General features: G+C 47.4%; 1 protein-coding gene across 1 annotated transcript in view; it reads left to right on the top strand.

Moving 5' to 3' along the window:
* Nucleotides 1-8,854, top strand: part of Fbln7 (fibulin 7) — an 18,204-nt gene extending 9,350 nt beyond the window's left edge. Inside the window, exons 4-7 of the mRNA XM_013019710.1 lie at nucleotides 1,421-1,542; nucleotides 2,123-2,260; nucleotides 6,889-7,024; nucleotides 8,482-8,854. Coding sequence (XP_012875164.1) covers nucleotides 1,421-1,542; nucleotides 2,123-2,260; nucleotides 6,889-7,024; nucleotides 8,482-8,854 — 769 coding nt within the window. The remainder of the gene's footprint in view (nucleotides 1-1,420; nucleotides 1,543-2,122; nucleotides 2,261-6,888; nucleotides 7,025-8,481) is intronic.
* The last annotated feature ends 659 nt before the right edge of the window (nucleotides 8,855-9,513 follow it).

The raw sequence follows: 9,513 nt of genomic DNA, 5'->3' as shown, positions 1-9,513 counted from the left end.
AAGCCGGAAGTGGCGCTGTGGCTCAATTGGTAGAGCGCTAGCCTTGAGCTGAAGAGCTGAGGGACAGCGCCCAGGTCCAGAGTTCAGGCCCCACGATTGGACCAAAAAAAAAAGAAAGAAAGAAAGAAAGAAAGAAAATGAACTATACAATTTGTGGGAGAGAATGGGTGGGAAAAACTGGGAGACAGAGATGAAGGGGTGACATGGTCCAAAAAGAAATGTACTCTTTACCTGAATCATGTAACAATAGCCCCTCTGTACAACACCTTTTTAATAACTATTTTTTTAAAGCCAGAAGTAGAGGTGTGACTCAGATGGTAGATAACCAGCCCTGAGTGAAAAAGCTAAGCAAGAACATGAGGCCTCAAGTTCAAGTCCCAGTACCAGCACAACAAAACAAAAATCAAATATCCCCAAACCCCTGCCAAAAAAAAGGAAAAACTTTGAACACTTTAGACAAGTATAACAAACAGTATTAAGTTCTTTAAAATGCAAATGTAATTTCACATCTCAGGGAGTCCCCTCCGTGGCCAGTTCTATGGTCTCCATGGACTGTGACAATGGGGTGTACTCTGCCTCCTCTGTCCTCCTTTGTGGGACCTAGACTGATGGCTTCGGTTGATGGTTTATCTTCCCCTATCCCACAGTAAGCACTTGAGAGTTCCTACTCTTAAGTGAACCTTCTAGATGACTTGAGGAATTAGTAGAAGGGTGTGATCTCATAGCAATAATTACAGCAAATGTTGTTTAACAGCAGACAGGGCAAAGATGTCCTTAGCAGTAATAACGACAGACTCCAAACTTAGTCCAATCTACTTATTTATTTATCCATCCATTCCTATGTCAATGGTGGACCTTGAACTGTCGCTGTCCCTCTCAGCTCTTCAGCTCAAGGCTAGTGCTCTACCACTTGAGCCACAGCACCACTTCCGGTTTTCTGAGTGGTTTATTGGAGGTAAGAATCTCCCTGAATTTCCCGCCCCGGCTGGTTTTGAACCATGATCCTCAGATCTCACCTCCTGAGTAGCTAGGATGACAGGCGCCAGCCACGGGCACCTGGCTCTATTTTAATATAGAAAGATCTAGCAAATGAAAATGTATCAGCTATCCCTTAACTGTGTAAATAATATTAAATTTCTAACTGGAAACAGAAGAGTTCCTAGTCCTAATTCTTCCACCTTTGCCTAGTTTGGGCCCCCGGGCTGGGCGGCCTCTAAGGACGCGTTTTCCTTGCAGCTGAGCCGCAGGGCACCAGCGCCTCGGGCCCTGCTTCCAGCCCGCAGCGCACCAGCGCCTCGGGCCCTGCCTCCAGCCCGCAGCGCACCAGCGCCTCGGGCCTTGCCTCCAGCCCGCAGCGCACCAGAGTCTCGGGCCCGGCCTCCAGCTCGCGGCGCACCAGCGCCTCGGGCCCAGCCTCCAGCCTGCAGCGCACCAACGCCTCGGGCCCTGCCTTCAGCCGGGAGCCGCGCTGTTCGCAGGTGGAGCGGGTTCAGCTCTGCAGCTGCGAGGAAGGATTCCACCTGAGCCGCGACGTCTGCCAGGGTAGGCGCGAGGGGCCGTGCGGCCGGGAGGGGGACTCACCGCTTGTGGGCTAAGAAAGCGGTCCCAGTTTACGGTTTCGCTAAGCAGTGTCCTATGAATGAAGCTAGGGAGGAAACGTCAATAAAACAAGACGTTGGGAAAGCAGCCAGAGGCGCCGGTTCAGAACCTTGAGCCCTGCTCAGCACCCACGCGTTCGCAGGAAGGGCGTGGCACAGTGTGTTGGTAGGCCGGGGCTTGGGGCTGTGCAGGGGCCTAGGGCTCATCTCTTGGTTTCCCCTCAGCCTGGCGTTACTGCCCAGCCCACTCCTGTGCATCCCTGCAGTTTCTTCCAAACCCCATTTAGCCTGAGTTGCCCCTCTGGGGTCTACTGCATTGGCTCTCTCCACCGTTCCTTTAAGCCATTAGGGCCCCTAGTTCTGGAGAAGGGAGATCGCACCTGTTTCTGTTCTGGGGTTACGGCTAAGTGATTGCATCAGGCCCAGACCAGCCACACTGCCAGAGAATGGAGTTTTTGGGTGCGATGGCCAGCTGTTGAGGATTGCATGGGCCCAGCAGTCACAGTGGGTTCCTCTGTCTCCAGATGTGGACGAGTGTGAGCTGTTTGCGCAGGAGAGGCACCTCCGGCTCTGCATGCATACCTGTGTGAACACCCCTGGCTCCTACAGCTGTACCTGCCCCAGTGGATACCAGATCATGGCAGATGGGAAGAGCTGTGAGGGTGAGTGAGACTTGTGGCTAGGCAGGTGACTGGGGATGTTTTGTGTCTTTGCCCTCTGGGACCCTCCCCACCTGCAGCCTCACCCTCAAGACTGGAATAATGAGGAGAGCCAATGGATACATTTGATCTTAAAAAAAAAAAAAAAGCCCAGGCCCTGCGTTCAAGCCCCATGACTGACAAAAACAAACCCCAAAGAACAACAAAAAAACTAGCTGGGCACCTGGTGTCTCATGCTTGTGACCCTGGTTACTCAGGAGGCTGATATCTGAGGATCAGTTTGAAGACAGCCTGGGCAGTAAAGTCCAAGAGCCTTTTTTATTTTTGGTCATGGAGCTTGAACTCTGGGCCTGAGCACTGTCTCTCAGCTCTTCAGCTCAAGGCGAATGAGTGCTCTATCTTGAGCCACAGCACCACTTCCAATTTTCTGGTGGTTTATTTGAGATAAGAGTCTCACAGACTTTCCTGCCCAGGCTGCCTTTGAACCGTAATCCTCAGATCTCAGCCTCCTTAGTAGCTAGGATTACAGGCATGAGCCACCAGTGCCCAGCCCAAGAGACTCTTATTTCCAATTAACCACAAAAAGTTGGAAGTGGAGCTGTGGCTCAACTGGTAGAGCACTAACCTTGAGCACAAAAGCTCAAGGACAATGCCTAGACCCCAAGTTCAGGCTTCAGGATTGGCACACACATATACAAACTACAAAAAGATACTCTCAAAGATCAAAGCACATCATCTACATAAGAAATAAGTTGCTTAGCCATCCTGGTTCATATCTCTTCTGACCCCATGTGAACAACTGCTTCCAGGGTCAAGTCACTTCCACTCAATTGTCCTTAGCTAAGGTTGTACAGATAATTGATCGCCCTCTCTGATGGACTCTGATGGCTTACCTGTGAGCACCTGCAGGCTCCCTTCTACAGGCACTTACACCTCAGTGTGAATGAGTGTGGCCAGGTCCCACAATGCTGGCCATGTTTGGTGGCTAGCTGAGTTGTAGAGGGCGGAGTGCCCAGAGAATGGGAAGAGTGAGAGTCCCTTACTTGGGTTTGAGGGGAGAACAGAGGGAGGTGTTCATCAGATTCTGACCTATTGAGGGCAGAGGATAGATACAGTTATCATCTGAACTGTATCCAGGCAAAAATGGGGCATGGAACTGAACATCCCAGCTGCTCATGCCTTCTGGAAGACTGGCCTGAGGTTTTGGAGGTTGATTCTAAGAATAGTGTGAAAGAGTGCCTTCATTGGCAAGGAAAGTTTTCTGTGGGGTTGGAGTATGATGCATTAAGCTAAGGGTGGACAGTAGAATGGAGAGGCTGAGCATTCTTGCAGCAGCTACACTCATACCACTTGATAAGACCTGAGGGCCCTGCGTAGCTAACGGGAGGCATCCTATTACAGCAATACTTGCCATTAAGGCAAGTATTAAGATATTAATAAACACAAATATACCAGATCTCATAGTAGCTCAGAGCCAGAAAACAGTTGTTCCTCCTTATTCATTAAAGGTCCTAGATAATACCAAACCCTATACTTATGATGCTTTTATCCTCTACATAGATGCCTATGATAAATCCTGTTTTAGAAATCAGGCTCAGTAATAGAAAATGGTAGTAAAATAGGATAACTGTAACATACTGTTAAAAGGTTACTTAAGCCAGGCACTAGTGTCTCACGCCTATAATCCTAGCTATTCAAGAGGCTGAGATATGAGGGTCATGGTTCAAAGCCAGCTCAGACAAAAAAGTCTGAGACTCTTATCTCCAATTAATCACAGAAAAAAGCCAGAAGTGGAGCTGTGGCTCAAGTGGTAGAGCACTTGCCCTAAGCAAACAGAGCTCAGGGACAGCATCCAGGTCCTGAGTTCAAACCCCAGATCCTGGGAAAAAAAAGTTGCCGGGCGCTGGTGGCTCACGCCTGTAATCCTAGCTACTCAGGAGACTGAGATCTGAGGATCCTGGTTCAAAGCCAGCCTGGGCAGTAAAGTCAGTGAGACTCTTATCTCCAAAAACCATTAGAAAACTGGAAGTGGCGCTGTGGCTCAAGCGGTAGAGTGCTCACCTTGAGCTGAAGAGCGCAGGGACAGCGCCCAACCCCAGAGTTCAAGCCTCACAACCGAACAAAAAAAAAAAAAAGTCATTTAAGCCAGGTTCCAACAGCTCACAATAATCTTAGTTGCTCAGGAAACTTAAATCCAGATAAATTGTGGTTTGAAGCCAACCAGGGAAGAAAAATCTACCAGACTCTATCTCAAAATTAACCAGCAAAAGCCAGGCTGGAGGTATAGTAGAGTACAGTCCATAGTAGAGTACAGTCTGTTAGTTCATAACTGCTACTGGCAAAAAAAGAAAAGTACTTATGAGTTGTTTATTTTGGAATTTTCCATTTAATATTTTTACACCACAGTTGAGAACAGAGAACCGAAACCTAGAAAAGTGAAAAGTAGATGGGAGGAGCATGGGGGGTACTGAAAGCCAAGTGGGGTTCCTATTGGTTAAAATGATTCTAGGCTTTGACATTGAGCTGTAGTGGCATTGGGGGAGAAGTACATTTACTATTGGGAGCCTGTTTCATACTAGGAGGATAGACAGCCCCAGGTCCCTCATCTGTTGAATTCAGGATTGTGTGAGGAATCTACCTGGCTTCAGACAATGGCTGTGATGACTACTACGAGAGGAGAAGAGGAAGAGAAAGGACAAAAGGTCCCTACACAGGATGATGTAGGAATTGTGAAGAGAGAGGGGCTCTTTTGTGACATCTTGTTAGGGCTCCATACAGTGGACACTGATGGTGGAAAAGGATTATTCATGCAACAATATTCATCAGGCCAAGATTCATACTCATATTGTCACAAGACTGAGCAAGATTGGCAGGCCTAATTAAACTACAGAATATCCTCTGTCCTCTGCTTTTTATGGGTCAGGGGGTACTTGTTATCTTGGAGTGGTTTTGGTTAGAGATCAAAGGGCATGTTCCAAGGAGCAGGTAACAGGAGATCGGGGAGGAATAAAGATAGGGTGAGGAAGAGCAGGCACTCATTGTCATTGGATAGGATCACTGTGTAATGTCAAACTCCCAGAACCCTCCAACACAAGATAAGGCAAACATACAAACCAGCAGTTTTCCACTGGCATCAGGCTTTCTGCACGTATAGCATCCACTCATCATTTCTGTACCTAGTCATACTTATCATGGGGCTCTAGAGTCCCCACACAAATAATTATCCACTCAGTCACCCATCTATTCATCAACTTACCTAGCCATCCACTTACCCATTCTTCCAACCATCTGTCCATTTCCCTGCCAATCCATCTATCCATCCATCTGTCCATATACCTGTCCTCTCACTGGTTGACCCGTTAGGGCTCCATACAGTGGACACTGTAAACTCACCCGTTTACCTACACCAACTATCTACTCACACTCATCCATCCATCCATCTATCTATTCATTCACCCATCCATTCTCTCTGTCTACTCACCTGTCCACCCACCTAATTACTGATACCCATCCAGGACCCATACCATAGCACTATGAAAGTCCACAGAGGATTGCTTGAAGTGGGGAAGAGACAACCTCAGTTGGATAGGCCCACTGGATGGTTGTTAAGAGATCAGCAAACTTTCCTTACAACTAACACAGTGTGGAAGTCAGCATTCAGAATGGAATGTGGCTGAGATCAACGGTTTTTGTAAAATCTTTGAATCTCCTTGAGGAAAAGAAACTCAGAGACAGTGACCAGACCCAGACTTCAAGTCCCAGGATTGGCTAAAAACAAAACAAAAAATAAACCTACCAAAACAACAACAATAACAACAAACCTTTGAATCTTAGAAGTGTGACTTAAGAAAGACTTGAGGGCACCTGGGCAGAAAAGGAAGTCTTGGAGAAACAGTAACTGGTAATACTCATTTGTCACTTGCCAGAACCCCAGCACTGGTCAATGCCCCAGGAACACAGGATCCTGAGGAGTAGCATTCCCTAGCATGTTTCTCTATGAACTTGATTACTGAATTCTTGACAGGGTTAATACTTTCAGACTATGCTTTGGAAATCACATGGTGGTACATGTCTATAATAAGAATATCTGGAAAGATGAAACAAGAGATCACAAATTGGAGGACACCAGCTACAGTGGCTGAAGCTTGTAGTCTGCTACTAGATGGGGGATTAAGGCTCAAGGCTAGCCTGAGCAGAAAGGTTCACAAAACTCCATCTTAGCCAATGGCTGAGCATCGTGACACCTGCTTATTATCTCAGCTACAGGTGAAGCACAATGGATAAGTACAGTGGCATGTACCTGTCACCTCCTACAACACGGGGAAGCATGTTAGAAGATTGCAGTGTAGGTGGATCTGGCCTATCTTGAAAATAACCAGGGCAAAACTGGGCTAGAGGTATGGCTCAATTAGTAGAGTGCCTTCCTGGCAAATGTGAGGTCCCAAGTTCAATCCCCAGTATGGGCTACATGGTGAGATCTTATCTCAAAAAAAAAAAGAAAAATAAGCATCCAAGATTTGGGGAGCTCATCTCTTACAGAGCTCCATTTTTCTAGTGCCCTTGAGGTCTGTCCTGTGCTTCTGTGAAAGGGGGGGGTGAATTCTCACCCTCGTTTATGCTCTGCATTTCAGATATTGATGAGTGTGTGAGCCCACATGTGTGCCCGCAGGCGACCACGTGCATCAACACTAGTGGAGGCTTCCAGTGCGTCAGCCCTGAGTGCCCCAAGGGCAGCGGCAACGTGAGCTATGTGAAGACATCTCCCTTGTGAGTAGAGTCAGGGCCCGTACATCCCAGGTCTTACAGTAAAGCTGGCCTGGATTCTTCCTGTAAGTTCCTGTGAAAAAGACAGCAACATCATAGGAAAGTTGAGGGGTAGGGAATGGGTTGTCTAACTCCTCCAAGAACCCATTTTGCCCCAGTGCTCCTTATTAGATAAGAAGACTGCAGCCACTGCGTGGTGGCATGGTCAGGGAGAAGATATGGTGATGTTACCTTGGTAAAACCCCCAGCATCCCAGGAGTCAGGTGTGAATCACACCTGTTTAGAAGAGGTCCATTTTCTCAGGTTCACATAGCTTGCAACTAATAGATGCAGTGTAAACCTCAGGCACTTTGCACATACCACCGTTTTTCCATTCTACCAGGTGGTTTAACATCTCGTGAGCTCAGCATTTAAGCAGTAGAGTTGTTGGCTTTCCAGAGGTTGCAATAATGTAACTCACATAAAGCATACCTGTTTTCTCCCCAAAAAGACATCTTAGGAGCTCTTGCAATGTCTTCAAGCGGAATTGACTACATAAGTCATTTAAGTTGCTTTTTGGATTGAAACAGATTAGAAGTAGCAAAAATGTCAGTGACACTGAAGAGGGGTAGTTATTTGAGAGAGAAAATACTAGACCTTTCTTTCAAGGAGTCACTGAGTGAAGAACAGGGAATTTGACCTTTGTAAGCCTTTGGGAACAATGGATTAACAGTCCCATGTGATATTTGGCCTGAAAAATCTTTTTTTTAAAATAAAAACTATGACTTTTTTTTATACATGTATGTGCCATGTGTAACCTTGATGATACAAAATCTGTGCTAATTTGTGATTTTTTTTTTTTTGGTGCTGGTATTGGGTCTTGAACTCAGGACCTTTGTGTCATTCTTTAGTTCTTCACTCAAAGCTAGTGATCTACCACATGAGCTACAACTCCACTTCTGGATTTTTGGTGGTTAAATGGAGATGAGTCTCTCAGACTTTCCTGCCCAGGCTGGCTTTGAACCTTAATCCTCCAAGCTCAGCATCCTGAGTAGCAAGGATTACAGGTGTGAACCATCAGCACTCAACTTGTGCTTGGCTTTTGTTTTATAAGTTAGACATTCTGAAAGCATTTTCACCAGACTCTAGTTCTAATGGAATTTGAGCCATGCTTGAGGAGCCCACATTGCAAGAGTTGCCAGCTAATTACTGGGGTGTTACCACTACAGAGAGTGCTCATCGCCTCAAGAAAGAGCGCCTGGCATGACTACCAGCATCCCCATCATTACATGATCTTCTCAGGCTTTCTCTGTACAAATGATAGTAATAGCATGAATACACATGTATGTGCAGATACACACAATATGGGAGCTCCTAGGATCGTGAAGCCCTTCCCTGGACCTGTCTGATACTAGCCACAATCAAAGCTCCCCCTTAAGTTTCTCCCAAGTCTGACTGCCTCCATTTTGCCTCTGCTCCAGCCAGTGTGAACGAAATCCCTGCCCCATGGACAGCAGACCCTGCCACCACATGCCCAAGACCATCTCATTCCATTACCTGGCTCTGCCCTCCAACCTGAAAACGCCCATCACGCTCTTCCGAATGGCCACAGTCTCAGCACCAGGCCGGATTAGGCCCACCAGTTTACGGTTTGGGATTGTGGGTGGAAGCAGCCGTGGCCAGTTTGTCACGCAGCGTTCAGACCGGCAGACAGTAGAGCTGATCCTCATCCAGCCCCTGGAGGGGCCTCAGACATTGGAGGTAGACGTTGACATGTCAGAGTACCACCAACGTGCCTTCCTGGCCAAGCATGTGTCCAAGGTCACCATCTTTGTGTCTCCCTATGACTTCTAGGGTACTATGTTGGGCACTGGAATAGAGATTTGGGCTGCTTTCTTCAGACTCAATCATGCATATGGACTGCCAGAGGCCCTCCTCCCACTTTGCCTCTGCCAGATTTGCCCGTTCACTCAGGCAAATGATGCTTTCTGTTCCCTCGGGTGACAAAGAAAGCATCCAAACTGCTGCCATCACTTTTTCTTTCTGCCTTAAAGCCCTCTTCCCTTAGATTATGCACTAACTTCTCCCCTCTCCCCTAGAGGATGGGTGGCTTTTCCAAGTGCTGTGTGAAGAGCATTTTGAGGGAATGCTTGTGCTTTGCGTCTAGATGATGGTCAAAGCATTCTGCATTGTTCAAGCTAAGTCCTTTTAGGACTTGAAGTTCTGGTATGTCGATGGTCTAGTCCTTTCTAGTACACCTGGCATGAGGTGCCCTTCTTCCACCCCCAGCATGCTGCTCTTTGTTATGTTCTGTGACAAACCTGCCAGCCTTCTCAACAAGAGCCACAGGAGGGCCCTTGAGCCCTAGACAGACCTGCCTACACCAACAAACCAACATGCAAGCATAGTTCTATCTGACTCTCCCCCACCTTTTTTTTTTTTGCTGATCCTTGGGTCTGAACCCAGGGCCTGGGCACTGTCCCTGAGCCTCTTTGTGCTCAAGGCTAGCACTC

This window comes from Dipodomys ordii, unplaced genomic scaffold (assembly GCF_000151885.1).
Source record: "Dipodomys ordii isolate 6190 unplaced genomic scaffold, Dord_2.0 Scaffold47, whole genome shotgun sequence".
Classification (NCBI taxonomy): Eukaryota; Metazoa; Chordata; class Mammalia; order Rodentia; family Heteromyidae; genus Dipodomys; species Dipodomys ordii.
Note: the sequence above shows the minus strand (reverse complement) of the source record. Positions and strands in the feature narration are given on the sequence as shown.